Source organism: Amphiura filiformis, chromosome 19 (assembly GCF_039555335.1).
Source record: "Amphiura filiformis chromosome 19, Afil_fr2py, whole genome shotgun sequence".
NCBI lineage: Eukaryota > Metazoa > Echinodermata > Ophiuroidea > Amphilepidida > Amphiuridae > Amphiura > Amphiura filiformis.
The window spans coordinates 382,873-406,747 of NC_092646.1; the positions used below are offsets into that span (position 1 = coordinate 382,873).

The 23,875-nt window shown below is 38.2% G+C and overlaps 1 protein-coding gene across 1 annotated transcript; it reads right to left on the reverse strand.

Annotated features, from left to right (window-relative positions):
- Positions 1-1,798: 1,798 nt before the first annotated feature.
- LOC140141707 (uncharacterized) lies at positions 1,799-9,185 on the reverse strand. Its single transcript, XM_072163619.1, has 4 exons — positions 9,145-9,185; positions 8,340-8,543; positions 7,038-7,146; positions 1,799-3,388 (listed from the first exon to the last, which is right to left on the reverse strand). The coding sequence occupies exons 3-4, from the start codon at positions 7,070-7,072 to the stop codon at positions 2,941-2,943; spliced, it is 483 nt and encodes a 160-aa protein (XP_072019720.1). The 5' UTR covers positions 7,073-7,146; positions 8,340-8,543; positions 9,145-9,185; the 3' UTR covers positions 1,799-2,940.
- Positions 9,186-23,875: the final 14,690 nt, after the last annotated feature.

Genomic DNA, 23,875 nt, shown 5'->3' on the forward strand with positions numbered 1-23,875 from the left:
ACACCACCGATCAATCAGGTAACATCAAGTTTACCTACGAAGAAGAGAGAGAGAGGGCCAAATACCATTCCTGGACACTTTGCTCATTCGTAAACAAGATGGTATGGTCAAACTGCTTGTGTATCGAAAGAAAACCACACCGACCAATATTTAAGATTCAAATCTCAACACCCACTACACCAGAAACTGGGTGTTATCAGGATTACAGAAAAGATAAGATTCGGTGTTAGTACAGAGGAAGAAGGCAAGAAAGAGGAGGAGCAAAGAATCATTAAGGCTTTGGCGGTTTGTGAATACCCCAGATGGGCAGTGGACAAAGTGAAACAACAGATGAAGGACAAAACTACATCAGCAAAGCCTCAGAAGAAGACAAACCAGAACCCAATAAAAGGATAAAAAAGGCATGGTTGTAATACCATACGTGGAGGGTACATCGGAGAAACATAAAAATGTCTTCCATAAACATTGGTTTACAACGGCCATGAAACCAACAAACACTCTCAAAAGTATTCTTGGCCACCTCAAAGACAAAAAGGACATTGATCAAACCAGCGAAGTCGTGTATGACATCCCGTGCAAAGGATGTAATAAATCTTACGTAGGAGAGACTGGTAGGCCTTTTGGGGTACGAAAGACCTACGCAGGAGAGACTGGTAGGCCTTTTGGGGTACGAAAGAAAGAACATCAGAAAGACGCTGAAAAGGTTGCAACTTAAAACTTTACTAGAGCCAGCAGAAAGCTTTCTGCCACAGAACAACACAAATCGGCAATATCATCGTCCTGGCTCAAATGCTTTCACAAGGGGAGTCAGGGAGGCCATCCAAATCAGAAAGAAAGGCAAGAACCCTCTCACCGTGCATTTGCCGTGACGAGTGTGCACACTCTCTAGATCATGTATATGACCATATGACCCACTGCTAAAATCAACATCACTTCCGGGTAACGAAGTCTCGTGGGAAAAGCAGTGGATCAGTTCATCTGTAATCAAGCCATCAGCCTCATAGGCGTAGATCCGGGGAGGGGGGGGGGGGTACCCCCAATATTTTGGCAGGGGTGGTCCATACAATCATCCCCCACGTTGACGCCTGTATGTGGGTTTCTGACCAAATTAACCTCATATTTGGTTATTTTAGCCACAAAATTGCAAATTTTTCGCGCTTCACGATAATTTATTCCACTTTTGCACTATATTTCAACAGCTTAGCTTGAAAATGGCAACATTTTTCGCGCGCATTTGTAACATAAACTTATTATGTCGCGAAAAGGTGCTGGATTCACTATACTTAAAGATTTTTTTTCCAACCCCATCCCCCCATGTCAAAAAGAAATCTACGCCACTGATCAGCCAAGATGGCGAAAGCTCAGATTCGTGAGTAGTATTTTCTTGGATTTGGCTACCAATAGTATTATTGTAGCATGATTGTATATTCAATTGAAATATTTCTGAGTACTTATATCTTATTGAATATGTACAAGAATACCTAGCTAAAGAGTTATGAATTGCTTCAGACATTATAGGACTGGATATTTATATGTTATCTACAAAACATATCTGCCTTTTATTCAAAAATTCAGATCGAGTCGATGGCGTGTGGGCTCATTTTAGTTCGAGTCAAGTAAATGAATGTAGTCACTGCATGTACAAAAATACAATGGGGTCGAGTCACTGAATTTCACTCGAATCAGTCCTTTGATGTTTGATGGCTGTTTACAACTCGGATTTATTCAACCCTGATATCCAGTGGCGTATCTAGGGGGGCAACGTGCCCCGGGCGCCACCCTTAGAGGGGGGGGGGAATTGACCAATTCAGCATCGATTATGCGCCCCTCCAAGCGATGAAAGTCAAAATCGATTGAAAAAACTTTTTAAGACTGATATTCAACTTCTAGTAACCAAAATTAATTAGTGGTAGGCTTTATTTGTCCAAAATTTAGCGCGCTCGGCGCTCAATTGTTTCAAGAATTTGGGGGTGGGGGCATTATGTATCCTTAGCCCTGGGCGCCACAACCCCTATCTACGCCACAGCCCGTGTCTAAGATATTCTCGGGTGGGGGGGTGTAGGGGCGTCAATTTTGTTTCTTGCCCCGGGCGCTACCAACCCTTACGCCACTGCTGATATCCCCTGAATTTTGGAGTAGACACTATCCTCGTAATACTAAAATTCACATATTCTAAGTTTCCAATATGATCTTATAACCCGTATTTTGGTACCAACTCATTTTTCAATAAACATGATAAAATTGATTCGAAAACCGCGGTATGTGTTTTTTGTTTTGCGGAAGGGCACGGCGGGGTGACTTGTTGATCAAAAAGGGACTATACAAAGTAGGCTACTTATAACCTAACATGTGTTGAGTGGATTCCTCTATGGTTGTTCTGTGTAGTAGCAGGAGTCAAGGGCGTCAATCGTTGGGGGGGGGGCACAAGTTTGGTTAAATATGTCCGCGAAGCATATCTCTCGGACGTGCCCCCCTGATTCGTTGGGAAATTTTACAAGATGGGCTCCAAATGAAGGCATTTGGTGGACACTTTTTACACTATTAATTGTGTTAAATGTTATTTGGAAAAAATTGGAAAATGTTCAATATGAGGGGGGTACAGAAAAATTGCCCAGTGAGCATTTTTCCGGTCTTATTTTACTGGGAATATGCGCGCGCAGCGAGCAAAATTTTTCAGTTTCATTATATTTGAAATGAGTGTTGATACACATTGGGTTCATTTCGCGCGAAGCGCGCAAAACAATTTCATACTATTTTAGCTAAAAATCAAGGTAATACCTAATATTACCTGTACTTCTACAGTTAGCCTACTTAGACCAAGGAAGTATTTATCGAAACGTGGGGAGGGGACATTTGATAGGGGACATGTTCCCCCCTGTTCCCCGGGATTGATGCCCATGGTAGGAGCATGTAGCTAGAAAGCATGTTGAGTAGATTTCCTTAATTAGTGACTTCTGCGTAGAGACCCTGATAGTTTGGTACTGTGACGTCATCACCCAAACTCTCATATCCTGTGTTTCCTAAAGGGATATCATAACCCGGTGCGCCGATAGGTGGATGCCCCGATGAGTTGCCCAGTGGAGGAATATATGTGGAGTATGATACAGGAAGATGTGCTGGAAGTTCTGGGCCAGACGTGTTGATGGATGGACGCTCCGATGAGTTGTCAGGTTGAATATGTGTTGAGTATACAGGAAGATGTTCTGGAAGTTCTGGGTCAGACGTAACGATGGGTGGATGCACAGAAGAGTTGTCCAGAGGACTAATATAATAAGGATGATTTTCTGGAAGTTCTGGGCCAGACGTGTCAATAGGTGGATGCACAGAAGAGTTATCAGGAATTGTGTTGTATGATACAGGAAGTTGTGATAGTTCTGATTTCTTTAGCCTGAAAATAGATGAACATAAAAACGGAAAAAATTATCTCTCCTTGCAGAAGAAACATACAGCATATAACAGGGGCTCTTTTATCGTGCCTCCTGGCACGTTCGTGCAGTGAGATTAAAAATACGTGCAGCGATAATTAAAAATACGTGCTTAAAATATACTATGCCATTGAACCCAACAAATGACCACGGAATTAATGAAGTTCTTCCGCGAAGTAAGATCCTGCCCATCAAAAAATAAATAAGAGTTTGGTTCCAAAAGGCGCTAACTCCAAAGACTGCTTTGTGTACAATTTATTTGAAGATGTTCCAAAAGGAGCTAAATACCAATGGCAGTCATTTTAAAATCGTTAAATGTCATTTAAACTTTAAAATCTTAAAATACACCAGAAAAATGTGACACAAGGCAGCTATTGGATTTAGCGCCTTTTGGAAACAAACTCTTCTAATCTGTAGCCCGTTCCATGAGGGATACTCCGTGTGCATGCATTTTCCCCAAGTTACTCTTCACACGTATATAGAGCATTTCAAGTAAAGAATAGTTTACACCATATATGATATTTTCTTAACAATAAAAAAGGTCAATATGTTGACCAATTTTGCTGCGTTTCCTAGGTAACAAAACACAGATTCTTTATTTGAATTGGCTTTTCAAAACGAATATTAACCTTTTTTGGCAAAAGTGGAGCACTTTCCACGTTTTGTACCCCCATGGAGCCAAAATGTGACCTTTGATCTTTTGGGCACTAACTCAAGAATTGTGCATCCTAGCTAGATAGGTCAAATTGTACATTTCCTTAATCCTTATGACTAAGGGAATACGTTGGTATTCAGTATCGAAGTTACGTAATGTTACTATGTCAACGGGATCACGCGCTAGAGTAATGAACCACGATCGAAATGATCACCACATAAAGTATATGGCACTCGAAGGCATACCAAAGTAGCGTGATCCGGTAACCAAGAGAATTACGTAACCACTTCGATGCTGAATTACACAATTAGAGCAAATTTGAAGTTTGACGCCAGTACAAAGTTCAATGACCTATTGTAAGGTTATTTAGTATAACCTCACTTTCTGGCCAGGTCTTATCTAACAGGTCCATCTATACATGTAAAGAGTAACGTAGGGGGCCTTTCATGCACATAGGCTATTCCTCAGGAAATGAACCAATGATCACCATTACCAAGTGGGTCTGTATCCGCATCGGCATTATAACTCCTGTTCATATTAGAAATTGCTGTACGTAGATTTTCGATTTGGAAATGTAGAGTACCACGATTACGCGAGTTAACTAGCAACTCAGCGTGGCTGCATGGATCTTGATGTGGATGATAATAACACGGGCAGTCTTCAGTGAACGGCTCTTTTCAGACCCACCAAACCTTTTTACATTAGCGGATAGGCGTGGTCTGCTTGTTCTCTGTTGATACGGGGCAATCATCAGTGAACGGCTCTTTGCAGAGCCACATGATTTATTTACTTTTCTCTGTTGACTAGGGGAGGTATTCAGTGAAAGGCTCTTTTCAGAGCCACCACAAACTTTTACATTAGCAGATATGTAAGGTCTGCCACGGTTGTTTGATGTGATCATTTATTGATTTTTCTAACAAATCCTTATGTAATTTTCAATTCTAGACCTGGATATTACCAACAGCTATCATACTAATATTTTAAAGCTATTTTTAACATAGATTTTCCTTTTTTGCTTATTTGTGGTAATGTTTATTCTCTAAATTGTATATTTGTGTTCAAATTGAGGGCGCTGTTTACATATGGTAAAAGATTAATTTAGCCCATTAAAATGAGTTATTCTTTTCATTTCATTTTTTTGATGTTTTCATGGCATTATACAAGTGCCTACCCTTAGAAAGATGCAAACCAGAATTAACATAAATAGCGCCATCAGTGTTCAACTTTGCTCAAAAATTAATATAATTCTACATGACATCAAACAGCCGTGCTGCCTGTTCACTTTTCACAAGGGCAGTCTAGACTTCTCCGTAGTCCACTTGCTCATTTTGCATTCTCTGGCTATTACATTTAAGCATAAAACTCTGTATTAATGTGTGTTCAATTGCGGTTAACATTCTTAACATGGGTCTCTACGTAAAGTTGGCCATGATGTAATGCATCTTTAAATGGATCTGGCTTGTGATTGGTCGCCCAGATGTCGCTATTGTTAAAATCCTCCAGGCACGTGCCAGTACCATTAACTATATCATACACAACAATCTGTGGAATTTGCGGCACGTTTGTGCTGGCGCGAAAGTTAAACTCTCACTTGGTGCATGGACGTACGTTTAGCGCGTCTTGTACTACCATGCTTAGTGCTAGTGGTTAAATTGGATTGATAAATAAGTATGATTGACAGTATATTTCAATTGATCAAAATTCGACTATGGCATAGTCTGGGGCAGTCTTCAGTCTCATGTCTCATACTTGGGTATTTTGTCCTGAAGTAGTCAGAGTACCCGGTTAAAATTAACAACTTCGGGATTGTGTTCAAAACAAATACCAAAACATATCGTTCCGGAGTTATAAGCCAAAAGGTCAAAGGTTAAAAGATCCACAGGAGCTCAAATAGATTAAAATGCTGCAATTTTGATGAAAATGGTCTTAAATTGTTGGTACTGTTTAGTGTTATCTCAATTCTAATAAAGATTCTTAAACTACCTAACCTTTCAGGTAAATACCAAAATATCATCATCAAAAGGACTCAATTGGCAATGACCTATTTTTCTGTGTTACCTAGGTAATGAGTTATTTTAGGTGGTCCAAACTATTCTTTATTAGAGTTCTTATCACAGAAAGAAAAATTTGATACCAAATGTTATCAAAATTGGAGCATTTTTCTATTTTCACCCCCGTGGAGTTCCCTTTTTAACCTTCGACCCTTTTGCTCATAACTCCACAACGATAAGTCGTAGGTAAGTAAAACTATATGTTTACTGAATCCTTGCGACCTCTGTTTAAAGCAATATTATAACATTATCATACAAAATAGATTAGCATTTCTTTGACATAAAATGTTAGTTTTTACTGTCAGATATATCCCCTTTTATTTTTGAGACGAACAACTACGACAAAGCAAAGAAAATTGGAATTTACTACCAGCGCGTATGTCGCCAATACGTACCACTCCTTCGGTCATGTTATGGTACGACCCTTTGTTGTGTAGATCACCGTCCCGCACTGTGTGTTATGAACATCGTGTATGCGTCCGACTAATAATTCCATCGTAATAATAAGACGCCGGTTCCGGCGCTTTATTCAAAATATCGGATTTTGACAAAACTACAGCACCTAGAGTCTTGATTTTTGCAGGGTATATTGGTTTAATAAAGTACAATATAATTGTGTAAAAAAATGAATTTTAAAAAATCAGTGAGGGCGTCCTCAACAGCAAATGTTATAATATGGCTTTAAGTATTGACGTTGGGTATATCGAATTGTACAGGGTGACAATTTTACACCCTCGGAATCTCATTTTGTGCCATCCGTTGAATCTCATTTTGTGCCACCCGTTGAACAATAATCAACAAAGAAAAAAACTGCCAAAATAAACTACCTTGCTCTGCCAGACTAAAAGGCACACACACACACCCCCACCCCTTCTAGGCTATTATTAGAACACATTCATAGTTTACCTCTTGCAATAAATGACAACACCAATCACTATCATGATTACAAGTATCCCAACTCCTGCTACACTGGCTCCGATAATAATTGAGGTTGGAGTAGACCCATCTGGTATATCTGATATAGAACAAAATAGTACACAATTAATAATTACTTCCTTCAATATCCATTTTTCAAAGATAAGATTGAACAGCATTCTTGTATTGCAATTCCAAGTCTTCAGACATCTTTTATTTCAGTACATTAATTTACTTTTAATACTTGTACATGTAAGGGTATCTAATACTTGCTGCTGTTAACATTATTGTGTTTTCAAACTTTTTCATTTTAAATTCCATTGTTGCTTGAACAGAAGCTGAAATTATATTTCGCGGTAAAATGTTCATCGTAAGATTATATTTGAATGTAGAAGTCATAATTTTAAAATATGTTTAAGACAAAATATCATATTGTTTCGTATCAAAACTCGCCATAAATATGTAGAAAGAGCACAAAGAAAATTAAAAGAAAAATGATAAAGAGAAGGAAAAGAGGTGGAGAAAGAGAAAATAAAAACGCATGAAAGTTAAAAATGACAAATGATAAAGCAAGAAGTATGAAAGATGTAAAATAATAAAACGAGAGAAAGAAAAAAGGGGAAACAGTAAGTAAAATCATGAATGTGAGGATGATCTTGTCTTGTTGGACATCTTGCCACCCCCCATGGGATGCTGGCCGTCGTGATATTGTAAAGTTTTAGTCCTCTTTTTTCCAATTTTTGTAAAGGCTTGTCCCTTTGAAAGTTACCTTGCCCTTGAAAAAATACTTGCTACGCTGCTGAAGAAAGAAAGAAAAGAAAGGGGAGTTTCGGGTGCGTAATCGTGGAAAAATTCAACCCAACCCTAAACTGACCTTAACCCCACCCTAATCATTACGATTACGAATAATTGTTAGGGTTGATCACCGTTGAAGTCTATTCCATAAGTTGACTATAGTTTGATCAGCTCGTAATCGGCGGGCCTTATAACATCGCGGATTGATATCAATATACTTTATTTCGAGAATTGTCCTGTGGCATCTCGCCAGAAGTATCACGAATTATTAATTCAAGACTATACTTTGTCTACTTTATTTAACACGCACAATATAGACCAGAAAGGTCAACTATATCCCTCTTAACATGGATCTACTTTTCGGCGTAGTGGTAAAAGCCTAACAATTCCTGCCGATTACGAGCTGATCAAACTATACATAAAGCTGAAAGATGCATTGTAGTCAAATGATTAAACAAAGAAACACAAACTGACAAATAAATCGTAACTCTTACGTACCTCCTTGATTTATTGGCAAACATTTAGGTGCTTGTCCGTGCCAAGAGCCAGAGTTAGTACAAACTAATGTACCGTCTCCAAAGACATGGTACCCCTGACTGCAATAAATTGTCACTATGTCTCCGGCATCGTACCAATCCTTGTCTGGACTCACAATGCCATCGTCAGTCTTTGCAAATGAAGGACACCTCGTGCCTCCAGTGCCTTTATAAAATAAAAATATATAGTCGCTGGATGCAGGTAAAAATGTTAATGGCAAAACATACTGCAAAGATGTAAAGATTTTGTCATTAGTTTTTTGCACGAGACATAAACAACGGTTCGAAATAATATTAACAGGCTTTAAATCAAGTAAATATGAAATAATGTTGGATATTTACACTTTAATTGCAATTTACTGTTAAAAAATGTAAAAGGAAAGTATCAGAAGGGGCATTATCCGATAAAGTTGTCAAGTTTGGTCTTAGAAATGACACAGTAACAATAATAAAGAATACTAGAAAATCATTCAGAATACACGAAATATTGCATGGGTGATTTTCAAAATACCTGATCATTTGAGCAAAATAACTTGTAACGTATCCGGTGTAACGTATCCGGTGTAACGTATCCGGTGTAACGTATCCGGTGTAACGTATCTGGTGTAATGTATCCGGTGTAACGTATCCGGTGTAACGTATCCGGTGAAACGTAACCGGTGTAACGTATCCGGTGTAACGTATCCGGATTAACGTTAGTTTTGGTAGACACATCTACTTTGAGGATGTTGAAATGCTTACAGCCAGCATGTGTATTAAAAACTTACCACCAGTTGAAACGGCAGAGAGTGTATTTGGCTCTGAAAATGTGAACGTTAATCAAAATTTGGTTATTCTCTAAATTAGTCAAAACAATTGAAATGTGAGAGCATAACCAAAACTTGGCTATGCTCTAAATTAGTAAAAACAAAGTAACATGTTTTGCGCTATCTACCGTAAGAATATCAAACGCCAATGTTGATGCATGTTTTTTTTAATAGGAAACATAATAATAAAAAGAAGAAGAAAAGTGAAGGCAAGATTGCATTTAAAAAAGTGTTCAAATGCTAAACGCTGTTTTTGTAGTGTCAGGATAGCACATTATTACTTACAAAACGAGTGTAATGTGTTTTTCATGAAATAAACAGCTATAATGATTGATCAAATTGACCTACATGATAATGCTTGATCGAACAGTTAGGCAAAATATTTTGTACAAAAAGTATAGGAATGTATCTTTAAATATTCTTCTTGTTTTCTAGCTATAGGCTATGAACATTATGTGTGTGTTTCTTTATGGCTAAACTTGGGCGCACCAAAACTATATCAAGCCACATCAATTGGAGCAGCGTGGCATTCTGGTTAAGGTCCATGCTTTTGTTGCGAGAGGTCCCAGATTCAATATCTAAGCAGAAAAAAAAAGTAAAATCTGCTCTCCCAATGGTTCACCTGGAAAAAGCGAGGCAGATGACCTATGATAAAGACTTCGTTATGGTCGGTTCCGATTATGGGTAATGCCTGATTGTCGCCTACACTTGGCTGTATAAAATGCCCCGATCCGCTATCTACGGTGACCCCGGGGTGACCCCCTTCACTGAGTCACAGATCACTTGGCCTGCTGGGGGTATCGTCATCGTTATCTTCCCGATTCTAACTTTATGCCTAGATATGCTTGACATAAAAAAATAAAAAATAACAACTCACCAAAAGTTGAAAATTTAGAGATTGTCATTGGGTCTGCAAAAAACCCAAAAAAAACAACAACAAAAAAAACACGTGAGACAAAATACAGGTTAAATAACGCGGTTTATTAAAAGCTACCACAAGAAAATAACAAACATCAAAGGATCAAGGGAAAATGAGCTCTATATTCAGATATTTGAACCGGAAACAAGCGTAAAAACCTTTTTTTATTGGAAAGAGCGATGTTTTAAATAGATTGTAACGTGTTTAAATATTAAACATGTTTATATTGAACATTGATGTTTAGGAATTTGATTTAAAGGGGGTAAACCTATTGGTTTTGGATATGGATTGTCTTTAAAATTACATATAATATCAGATATCGTCCCCTTTATGCAGTTTTGTGAAAAAAACGAGACATTTTCAGCGTGAATGTGAATAAATAGCAAAATTTGCAATCCAATGGTATGCGTGAACTGCATTCTGGGCAGGCAAGCAACATGCGCGTATTTTTTTTTTTTTGGGGGAGGGCTTTGGGGCGCCAGCCCCCCGGGATAAAAGCAGGGTGCGGCCAAAACGAAGGGGCGGCGGAAGAAGAAGGGGCGGCAAACGAAAGGGGTGGCGAAAGAAGAAGGGGCGGCAAAACGAATTAGTAAAGAAAAAGGGCGGAAAAAATTTTGAAAAGTATAAAAAACTTTGGAAAAATTGTACTATACATCAAAATGTGTTGCTTTTAGGGCGCTAGCGCTTATAATCCTTTCATTCATTGTATTGTCTACTTGATGAAGAATGTTACAGCAGAAAGTCTGGGTATTATCATCAATGTAACTAAAACTGAGTACATGACCATTTAACTGACACGTCAGATATGCTAAGAACCGCAGACCACGAAATATGGATATTCTACAAATTAAAACCACAAACCGCTAAAGACCGACAACAAGTGCCGCACAATATTGATATCCAACTAGAACCACAAAATTGGATGTCCAACTATATTGCCCTGCAGGGTTACAAAAAACCACAAACATTAAAACAAAGAAACGCCGACAACCGATGCATAATAGGGATATCCAACTAGATTGCACCGCAGGGCTACAAAGAACCACAAACCGCGAAATTTGGATATTCAACTAGATTGCCCGCAGGTCTATAAAGAACCACAAACCGTGAAATATGGATATCCAACAATTTCAAACCACAAACCGCAAAAGATCGCCAACAACTGCCGCTCAATATGGTCCATATGGATATCCAACTAGATTGCCCCGCATGGCTATAAAGAACTACAAACCGCGAAATTTGGATAGCCAACTAGATTGCCCCGCAGGGCTACAAAGGACCACAAACCACGAAATATGGATATCCAACAAGCTTAAACTATAAATTATCTCCGATCTATTTTTCGTTTTGTTCGTTTTATGGAGCACTTCGTAACATACCTGATGACTTTCCAAGCTTGGAGCTGCTTGGCTACATTCATAAAAAGAAAGGAAATCTACCAAAAAACGTTGACAACGTAAAGAAAGCAGCAAGTTTAAAAAAACCCACCTCGGCTCACTTTTGGAAACTTGGTTCCATTTTGAACATCAACAGCAAATCGGTGTTTTAATATTTTATTTCAACAGAATACAGCGTTTCCAACATTAAAGATATATTAAAGATACATAACACTTCTCGAAAAAATTGTATTTTTGACATTAAGCAGTCCTCAAAGCAAACTTTATAAATTTAATGAAATGCTTAAAGTGTATTTAGCTGGGCGGAAAAGCTGCCCTTCATCTGTAAATTTTGACCTTTCGTATTGAAGATATACATTTCCCCACAAAACCTAACATTTTAAAATGATGGCCGGCTTTTCATCCTAGCTACATACACTTTAAATACATATCATTAGATTTATAAAGTTTACTTCGAGGACTGTTAAATGTCAAAATGCACAAAAAAATATATAGTCAGAGGTTCCGGGGTATACAAATTTAATTTTTTTTTTTAAGTGGGCGGATGAGGCTATGGATCACAAAATGTCCCTGTAAGATTTTCACAGGCCAAATCTTACCTGTAATTACGTTAACTTCGGTTGGTGTCTGTATGTTATAACCTGCTACATATCCACAAGAACCATGAGAATCAAGATTAAATCCATAAACAAGAACCAGAAATGAAGCTTCCGGGTCCAGATGAGTGACAGAATGTAAACCCGAACTGACTATAGTACGAAGCACGCAGAATTCACGGTCCTGTGATACTAACATGTCATCCGTACTATCCAAATGACTGCGATCTAATGACAAAGTTGCAGAGTTCTCGCATGTTGTCACTACAGATATGTAGTGTTCCTGTCGGTAGTGGTTGTGACCGCCGTCGCGGTCAGTTGGCAAAGTAACCACTGGGAATGAAACGTTTTTTGAGTACGACTCTGTTGGAGGTATTACCACCATCACTGCACCCCGAAGTTCGTCGTTCTCTGGTGACTTAGCAAATTGTACTACCAACACAGATTTGTCAGCATTGATCTTAATGACTTCGTTAACATCATCTTGGTAAACTTCCCCACTCATAAGTGAAATGTTACTGTTACCTAACATATCGGCTATTGCTACATTTGTAAAATCGTTAGTAGCCTCTATACGAAATATATATCCCGTAGTTCTCCCCATGAAGGGAGCTAATATGTATTGCCGCCCAAGAGAGGATATGGGCGGCAGATGCTCCACCAGGTAATTGCAATACCCATCAGAACTCGGTATTGAAATATGGGCACAGGAGTCACCAAACATGACAGAAACAGGGTTTTTAGAGGTAATAAAGAACCCTGTATCAAAAAGGAACTGATATGATTCATATTGCTGTAAAAAGATCACTCTATTCCTGCCTGTCATAGGCCAACTCATAGTGATAGAAGTCGACACTTGTAAAGCTGACACAACAAAATTGCTTACGCGTGCAATCAGTTGTACGACATACTCCGTACCTAGGAAAGTCGTTGGAAGAACAAGAAATCCATCGCTACTTTGGAAGTGGCCATAATATCCATGAACTGACACTAATCCAGTGGAACGTACAATCACTGTTTTATTTGTGTACGTTTTTTGTCCACCATACTCTATAGCAACTTCTAAGGGGAGATCGAAGGTAACACTCTGATCACGTGTCACGTAAGTCACGTTAGTGTAGTTTATCCCAGGAACTGACACTGTTACCGTGACTGTCTCTTTTAATTCAGTTGTCAGTAATAATGAAAGATCCCGATCGGCACTTGCACCTCCAAAATAAGGAAATGCAAAAACAAATTCCGTTCCATAGGAATGTGGCTGTCCTGTAATGAAGAGTAACATTAAATTCGATAAATACAAAAGGATAATATTATTACAATTTCAAGGATAATGAAATTGCAGGAAGATAAATGACTTACATATCAAATATTGCTTTCACTTTTTGCATTACAAAATTGAGTGTCCTACGAAGTTTTTTAATCAATCCAGGTACTAACCGTTCGTTCGTTTCCCTATCTGTTTTTCATTTACAGTAAAGACTATAAAGACTCAATTTGTTTTATTCTTTTATTCATATGCCTAGAATGTAAACTTAAGTTAACCTTTTCTTGAATTTTATTTTGGTATAAATTGCCAACGAAAAACTGTAATAAGTCGACTTTTTCAGTTTCACAGTTTCTTGTGTCGAAAAACGGTAAACGACTGGTTACTGTTTTTACTTTTCTTAAAATGTAAGGAGAAAAAACCCAGAAATATACCGTTTAGATTTCTGATTTTGAATTAGCAGAAAAGAAAATTTCCTATCTCTTTTTACTTCGAGTATAAACTAAAAACACACAATTTGTTTTATTCTTTAATGATATAATTAGATTGTTAATTGTTGGTTTTTACATACATAGACAAAATACGATGCTTTGTTGCCCACCACTTGAACAGGATTTAGTCAAAGCAAACAAAGATTCTAAGGATTCTATAGAAATAGGTAGAAGCTTATTATCCTCTTCAACAATAGGATTATTTATTGGTTTAAAGAGTGTTTGATGAGATACATGTCGCACCAAATTGAGGTACCTATGAATACGACCTTCACGCACATTTTACACTGTAACTCAGAATACAATTTGCCGACTTTACGGCTCATTCGTAGGCTACGGCCACAAAATGTGCTTCCCACATTAAACTCATGTTTTTTTAAGATAACATAAGTTGCTTTGTTTGAAGATAAATAGCTTGTACCATTTACAAGTGAAATAAATCTATTATGTAGAAAACGTTGCTTTGAAATAAGAAAAATATTGAGAATATTATGATTTTAATAAAATTCTCACGACTTAACATTGTGGTGCATTGGTGGTATAGATGTTGTTTTACATTTTGTTTGCAAATGTTTATCTTTATACCATGTTTCGTTTGTATATTCGGGTATCACAATTTTGGTTCATTTTGATGCACAGGATTTTAATATATGATATTTTGAAAAATTGTAAGTTTCTTTTTTGGCTTTGGGTATATTTTAATTCGGTTATTTTTTTTTGTACATTACACTGCCATAAAAAAAGAGGTTCGTCCTCCATGTAATACGCACGAAATATTACTTATTCTGAGGTACCTTGTGGCAATATACGTATACTGTGTATATATACGTATTATTCCTATTCAAACATTTCTTTATTATACAGTAAGCCAAAAAATTAAGGTACCAGTTGTGTTCACCCCTGTATATCATAAATAAAGCTGCATAGCTTCATCTTCAGCTGCATCTTTGAGCTCTAATTTAAGACCTCATTCGTTGAAATTGTTCAAGAAATAAAGACACGGCGATCCAAAAAGCCAAGGAAGATGCCAATTTGAAAGTTGCAGTTTGCGCCATTGCATGCCCTATTGATTTGTACACAAAGCGTTCACGAACAAGAGAACCAGCGCTGTGCTTCCATTGATTAGTATATTAAAACTAGTGTTGTGCTTTCATAGATTAGAACAAAAAATTGCAACTTTTGATTTCGTTTCTTCATTAGGTTTTAGATCACCGGGTCTTTAATTCTCAACCAATTTCATCAAATAAGGTCTTAAATCAGAGCTAAAGAGTACAGGTATTGGCTGCTTCTTTTAATTTTGACATATTCTACTTTATTAGGGATATACAGGGGTGAACACAACTGGCACCTTTATTCTTTGGCTTACTGTACTGTACGGTGCACGTTTTCCAGGGCACGCGAATAGCTTAACCCTAACAAGGAACATGCTTTTTTGCTATCGGAAGGCAGAGAAGGAATAAAAAAGGAGAGAAGATGAAGAAAGATTTCACTTGTCACCCGGGAATTGACCATGGGACCCTCGGGTGCCACGCACACGATTACCGACCTCATGCCACGTGGAAGTCGTTAGCCCGGCCAGCGATTTGGTGGGCATATATGAGTGGTTTTCCTTGTAAGATTTTGTAAGATTTATATTGGTTAGGGTTATTATCGGACAAGGTAATTTCATAATACCGGGTCACATAAGAGGGCACTATTCGAAAAGGCCGTTAAGCTGCGTATAGTATAGTATAGTGGGAATCGTGCGCGTTCGATTTTAGTACAGCGTTTACCGTCCTAAGGCCAAAAAAAAGTGTTTGTTTTTGCCTAGTCATGGGGTAGAAAGGAGTGGGTCGGTAGGTCGATTTCCTTTTTTTTTTTTTTTTTTCTTAGATCTGTACACGTGTTGCAGCAAGTGTGGTAAGAGAAAATATATGACATTCAGCCTTACATTTTGTACTTAAATTATAGGTTAATGAACATGTATTACTTGTTGGGAGAGAAATTGATGTTGATGCGCACTTTTTTTGGCCTAATTTTAAAACTAAACCATATGTGGGTAAATATATTTTTTTAAATAGATGCACAATAATTCGGCACATTATGACACCTCATTGAATACAACGTGACCTCAAGAAGTAGAGCTGCAAGCATTTGATTAGACGAAGTTTCAGTTCTAAAATTGGCAAACTGACCTATACACGCCTGATTGAATAGAGTGTTACTAATGAATTAAGCAGAACACCGGTACATACATTTTATAGGTAGGCCTACCCATGCGCGTATTTTTTTTGGGGGGGGGGCTTTGTAGACGCGAGCCCTCGGGGTAAAAGCATGGGGCGGCAAAAAAGAAGGGGCGGCAAGAATAGTTTTCGAAGAAAAAAGGGCGTTACAGAAGGGGCGGCAAGAAGAATTAGTAATGAAAAAGGGCAGAAAATTATAGAACACTAATACTGTAATCATACCTTTTTGGTAGCCAACAGGGTCACAGCTGAAAGTGGTCAGGGGTATATTGAGCAATAAAAAATTAGTTGTGTAATCCAATGCACCTCCACCCTCCCCCCTCCCCCACACTTGATAGATTTTCGAGAACCATCCTAGCTGGAAAAATGGGTCAACCTGTTCGGGCAGTTGCTGCAAGGGGCGGTAAAATTTACGTTTTCTTTAGGGGCTGTGCAATAATAATGAACCGGGGGGTAAACTCTCCGAACGGCCCGCCAAAAATCGTTTCCCCCCCTCTCGGCCCGCCAAAAATTGCTTTCCCTCCTCTTGGCCCGCTAAAAAACCTTTGCCCCCACCTTGCACATGCCAATTTGTTTGGTCCCAATTTGCAAACCTAAAATGGTCTAGAAATATGTTGCGAACGAAAATTTGCATATTAAAGCGTTTCTGTACTGTTTTCCTTTTTAGAGCGTTTTATTTAAAAGGCCTCCCATGAATGTGTGCCAAAAAATCGCTTGCCCCCTCTCGGCTGACCAAAAATTGCTTCCCCCCTTTCGGCTCGCCAATAATTTCTTGCCCACCCCAATTGTATCCTCCCCCAGGACTCATAATTATTGCACAGCCCCTTAGCTCCCCGGGGTAGTAGCGGCCACGGTACGCAACTGGTATAATACGGAGTCTGTTGCCACCTTAAGGGATGGGCCTATAAAGTACCGAAGTGATGACGTCACAGAAAACTGTTTTTGCATTTCAGCGTTTTGAATACCATGTATCGGTGGAGCATGATGAAAAACATCCACAGTCCATATTGGGTGGGAATCGGATCATGAGGGCGCGAGATATGGCCGCATGAATACCTAATAAGCCCCATTGAAATCAGTGTAAATTGGCCTGGTTCCGGATTCCAAACAGTTATGAATCCGATCCGATTCCCACCACATTTGGACTGTGGATGTTTTTCATCATGTTGTACTGAAATATGATCATGAAAATGCTGATGAAATGCAAAAAAGAAAATTTTATGACATCACACTTCGGTACTCTATAGGAATAACGACCAAACAAAGAAATTCTTGTTTATGCCGTAATATTGTAGTCTTTCAACCCTTTTACAACTTCAGCTGTGTAACTTACAAAAATTCTCGCTAAAAAGTTGTTCTTTTAATTTTAGAAAATACTTTAAAAGTCGCATTGGAAAGTACTATAAATTGTTACGAGTTGTACTTGACTCAAAATCACCTTTTACCCGAACTCACACGAATGCACAACACAAATACACTGTTTGGTTAAGCTAACAAAATCTAAGTCTTTAATTGAAAGCACGTTATGATTGGTACAATATATGACAACAAATGCACATACACAATTATCAAATATAATCTTTATCTATTTTGTACTTAGCCAGCATTCTTCTTCTTGGCGATCATAAAGTTCTTGCAATGTTCTGGACGTCCATTGTGCACTTGCATTTATAAATCCTTGCGTATACAATCCTTATACGAAAATGGTGTTCTCCAAACACGTTTATAACTCCTTGCGCAGTTCTCCTATACTAAACTCCTTGCGCCGTTCTCCGAACACTAAACTCCTTGCGCAGTTCTCCAAATTTAACTCCTTGCGCTGCTTTCTCCAAACTTGGTGCTATTTCCACTGACCTTTCACACAATATCTTCAGGAAGCAGGACTGCGATGCAGTTGTCCCCACTTATTTTGACAGTTGCGTTGAATAAAAATACCAGACTTCAGCAAGTCGACAGAAGAATATATTTCCTTTCTTGGAAGAAGTACGTTCTTTGACGTATTCTAGATCTTCTCCCGGGATCTTCTCCAACAACACTGGCAAATAGTAGTGCTTTGACTACATAAAATATTTCTGGTTTGCAATTTCCTTTCTTTGAAGGAATTGGACTGTAAGCATATTAACAGATCAACACTATCAACTGTGACAATTGTGTTTACATTTTCTTATTATATACCAAGCAGGGGGAAATCCCAAATATTAATAGCCAAATGTGATCTTGGAAATCCCCAAGCCTTAATTATAACATTAACCTTTCACATGACATCATTTCCTGAGGGGAATCCCTGACATCGCTTCCTGAGGGGAATCCTGTGACATCATCTTTACTTTACAATCTCTAGGGGAATTCCCATATAATCCAAAATTAGAAATGATTCAATTTGTAATCATAAAAAAGAAAATTTTATGATATCACACTTCGGTACTCTATAGGAATAAAGACCAAACAAACATATTTTTGTTTATGCCGTAATATTGTAGTCTTTCAACCCTTTCACAACTTCAGCTTACAAAAATTCCCGCTAAAAAGTGGTTCTTTTAATTTTAGAAAATACTTTAAAAATCGCATTGGACTTTTCGTACTGATTGTACTATAAATGACCGGCCACCAGCCTATAATGTTCTGATCACACTATAGACATGATAGACTGGAATTACATGTGACGTCATTGCCAGGCAATTTGTCACTATTGTTCTCTGCCCGGAAATATGCCCCCGCATCATGATCACGCCAGATCACAATATGGCCATTGAACTGTGAGTGGACATTCGTATTCGCTGAAGTATAACGGTAGGACGGTCCATTAGCGACTCATTAATAAAGTGTGGAAACAGGTCAGGGACGGCATTATGATAATTCTAATCCTTTCTTTGAGGTCAATAGATAAAAGAAAGGCCTTCAATCACACAGGTGCGTGGTTGAAGATAACATTTTATCATCAAAGCTGCTGGCATAGGAAATTTTGAGGAGGCAGCGCTTATCATTTCTTGCAAACATAATATAATGTGGTACTCACTACATGTAGAAGGCCGGGTCTGCAAATGTTCAATGCATGAAGCTAGTAGAGATGTTATGTAGCTTCTTGTTCGGGCGAAGTTCGCTAAACTGACGCCTGCTTCAATTGCCAACTTTTATCGAGGGGCGAGTTTGAGGTTTCATAGTCACCTATTACCTATGCCATTTTTCAACGCGTCAACGCGTTGAAGCAGCTGTTTTGCTCGTGCATCTATGCGGCGTCTTTAAGCGCGTGCGTATGTACACCAGCGCTTTGATCGAACTCTTGAGGCTGTGCCTAATAAAATTCGTTAATACTGACGTGACGTCACTGCCACATCAGGGTGAATAATGGTATTGAACATCGCAAACCAGCCAAATTTGTCATAGGTTTGAATAGCTAGTTAAAAACCGTGAATATTGTGTCAGAAAGTCTCACACCTCTTAGTATATCCTTGTCGTTAATGTGATACCGAATGCAGCACCATTTTGGAATATATTCGAACATTGTGTGGGCAAATATTTGGTCAAATGTAGGCTAAGTAAGCCTAAATCATGAAAATCGCTTATTCAGCATAATACCAACCAGCAACGGACATTGAGACAACACTAAGTGAGAAGTTTGGGGTAAGTAAAGCTTTTCCTTGTTATAAAAACAAGAAAAAGCAGTTATCACAATGCGATATATTAAGAAAGTACATTTTGATTGCTGGTTCTTTTGATTCTAGTCTACCTGCAGTCCGATTTGGTATATATGGTTTCATCAAAGTCTTAGGAAATAATGTGGATGGTATTTTGGTTAACAAAAACGATACTGTAAAAAATATCAGTATTTATGCAAGCGACATATCTAGTGTGTAAAATGCATTGACAATGTTTGGCTAAAGAGTGCATAAATTAAAATCGCGAAGAGTAATAGCAACAATAACTATCTACATTCCAAGCGGAAACGCTTTTCAAACGAACATACCACCTTTCGGGCAATCGCTGAAACCGAAATATGAAATTCCAGGCCATCTGTAAAAAATCCGTCTGAGCAGAAATGACTATGAGCTTGGGTCACCGAAACAAATGTTTATATTGGTGTCAGGCATTTCATAGTGATACAACAATTAGCCCCCCATGATGCACTTATGGTCCATGGCAAGCCCGATTCGACCTTTGTGGCATTAAACCCAGTTAACAGGAAATTAATCCAGTAAATCGATTCAATAAAGCAAATAAGCTCATGCATTCGATCACTAACGGCAACCAGCTTCGGTCAAATACCCCAGCTGCAGCGTGTGTAAACTCTAATTTGCATAGAGGCTGTACGTGAAATTATTGATTGGCTCCAAACAAAGGATTTGAACCGGTGCACGTAATCATGGCGCAGTGCAGTCCATTCAATCAAATGTTGTCATCAACCTATTTGATCGCAGTGCATTGTTATGTGTGTGAGACGAACTGTCGCGGTTGATTGCAATCAAACAAACGATGTCTTATGTATTACTTTGTTCCGTGATGAAAATCGTGATGTTTTATTTAATCACTCTCGAAAAATGTATTTCTTTTGTAGGCCTATTACTTTGTTTTGTGATGAAAATCGTGATGTTTTATTTCATCACGCTTTAAAACAAACGATTTCTTATGTATTACTTTGTTTCGTGATGAAAACCGTGATGTTTTATTTCATCATCACGCTCTAAAACAAACGATTTCTTGTGCATTATATTTGTTTTGTGATGAAAATCGTGATGTTTTATTTCATCACGCTCTAAACAATAATTATAGTTACATGCATTTCAAGAAAAAATCTTATTAAAACGGTAGGCCCTATGTTGTTTAGAAAAAATGTAGAAAGTGATGATGATGATGATGTCGATGATGATGATGATGATGATGATGATGATGATGATGATGATGATGATGATGATGATGTCTCCAAAAGTGTCCCGGTTTTTTTTTCTTGCCCTAAATCGTGCGTATCTATTAATAAGGCACTTCAATAATCAATAATCAGTCCCGTGACGGCCTCCACTAACTAGCTACTAACTTGGGTTATGGGCCCTGATTTTCATGTTCACTGTCACTTACTCATCAGCGAAGTACGACCCTTTGTCAATTACCTACAGTACCAAATTTCGGCATACTATTTAAAATACTCGTCATGATGATCGAACAGAGAGTACTTTAAATGTAGCTTGTACCGTTTTCGTGTGGCATTCTTCAGAAGTGAGCGGTCCGTTTACCAAAATTTTCGGTCAAATCTCCATTCAATTAACACGGGATTTGGCTAGCTATGCCTTGCCCCCACTCACTGTTTTACCAAAGTACGAATATTTCTGAACATCTAACCTAGCTGTAATTTTAGGTCATGTTAGAGAAATATATTTGCTAGAAGTTTTTGAGAGTACTTTTAATATTGGCCGGTTATTTTTCACACATTGACGTTAACTAGGCAAATGCCTATCCTTTTAACGTGGCACGATTTGTAGAGGTCACAGCTCAATGGTGAGAGCACTGTGTATTGTGTATAGGAAAACGGACAGTAACTGCAGTATGCAATAATGGCTTTAATTTGAACCGTTATTTGTTAAACTGCGATTTTTATTTTTGGAGAAATAAACGGAGAAATCAAAAAACTTTTCGCAGATCGATTTTACCCGTTAAAGCACTTTTCCGCCCGTCCCCCTTATCTTAGCTATAGGCCTAAATGCTTGTCAATAAAAAAGGCAAGCAGTGTACGGATCGGCTAACCTTTTGTCATACCTTTTACAGCCATTGCAACTGCGAGTAGAAGCAGGATTGATTGAGTAAGTTCCATATTTCGGCTGCGCCCCAGAAGTACGTATTATTCCACGCTCTACGGTCTTGTAGGCTTGAAAGTGGTAGTAGGCCTATGTGTGCTGTTAACTGTTGGTATTTTGATGCACGTTTCAATTCCTCGGCAATTGTATTAGGGAGATATCACTTTTTCGTCTGAGCAATATTCCCGGGCAATATTCAAACAAGTGTCTACTTTACAGTAACAACACGAATATAAGTCAAAAGCACTGAATGTTATTTCAAGTTCAACTCAATATTTTAGTTACCATTAACTATGATGTTTTACCACGGGCCATACCAATGTGCTAAGCCACAACAGGGAAGTGCAAAGTAGGCTTACAAATGCAAGTTTACCACCATGCACACGTTACTCAATACAACACCGGATATAATACAACAGAAAAGGCCCTATAGTATAAGGACTTTCCTGTTGTATTGTATCCGGTGCAGTGTTGTATTGAGGTAACGTGTACATCCTTCTTCTTCCAAGTGAACATTATTTTACACCCCATGACAATGAACATGATAACTGTATTAGTGTATTCACGGTTGTTCTATTAGCAACGCAAAACCTATGAAAAATTCCGCTGGTTTACTAGATAGAATATGAGGCCAGTTAGCAATCCGTTATGAATAATTCATGTTCGTCCCCTTAGTCCGAGGGGACGAAGGGCCTTGGATCATGTTAATTGAGGTTGGCAAATAACAACGTTTTTTTGCGAACTTTGCCTGTTCAATGAGAGCATAGCGCGCCCTTAATACATCTGGGCACAAACCAGACGAAAACGATCCAGTTTATGAAATGGCGGACAGGTATTTCCCATCAGGCACCAGTGATATGTTTTTGCAAAGGAAGTCTACTAATTTGAATTGAAATGCAATAGCAATGTCAAAATTAGGACTTGCTGTCAATAATATGAAGGAAATACGCGACAGAGGCAAGGTATGAAATACAACGGTAGTATTTGAAGTCACAATAACCTTTGATACCCGATCTGACCTTCCACCATGGCGCCTTATTCGTCTTATGTGTTTCTATTTATGCTCTCAAGTAAAATACCAATCTGCACTAATCAGACAGAATGTTAATTGCCTCCCAGCATGAATTATTGATTTTATACGGAGGTAAAGAAATGCACAGTTGACTACGACTATGTGCAAGCCTTGCACCAATACTCCAAACATTTATGGTAAATCTGACTAATATGGTCACATGTTGACATATCATGTGTTCAGGAAATCACGTGGCAACATTGAAGATTTCAGGTTTGTTTACTAGGTAATTGCCATTTATACTGTTTATTATTATCTTTGTTAATGAACATATCTTTTAAATGCTGATAAATCGTGGTTGGCTGCCCATGATATCTGTTAAATTCAATGTTTTATGAATATTATAATTCTACTACGCAGAGGGAGTCACGCAGCAGAATTTCACACCACCTGACTGAGCTAGATTTCGAAGCTCTGCATGCTCTTCAAATTCACGTAAATTTCACAGTTTATACACAAATGTTTTTGTTATAACCAACTGGTACACGAAATATACTAGCTTATTACCTATACAGAAAGATGATTATCAGCCTTCACTTCAGCAATTTGACATACCAGGCATATCCAGCCATTCTCCGTCTGGATAACATGACTGTCGCCCTCTATAACTCTGAGCACAAATTTTAATAACAATACGCTATTAATACATATCAATGCGCCTCATGCTAAATTTTATTGCCGCTTCCAGGCCTATTCCGTGCTATAGTGCCAACCGGGAACACGTATTCGTTTTGAAAATATAGCATTAAAATTAGTTTGCCTTGTGGCCCCCGTGCAGTGGAAAACCTCACTTCTTTCATTAAAAAGAAATGAAAAAACAACAACAAAAAAACACGGATCTACCTGTGCACCTATAAAATGAGCACAGCAAGTTGTCTCAAATATGAATGAATTTTAAGAAACATACGGGATATGATGAACATTGACCTGACGCAACGTAAATGTGCA

Coding starts and splice junctions, on each gene's coding strand:
- LOC140141707 (XM_072163619.1), bottom strand. CDS start 7,072: ATGATAGTGATTGGTGTTGTCATTTATTGCAAGAG. Junction 3,389..7,037: donor GTTGTCATTTATTGCAAGAG/GTAAACTATGAA, acceptor ATCTATTTTCAG/GCTAAAGAAATCAGAACTAT.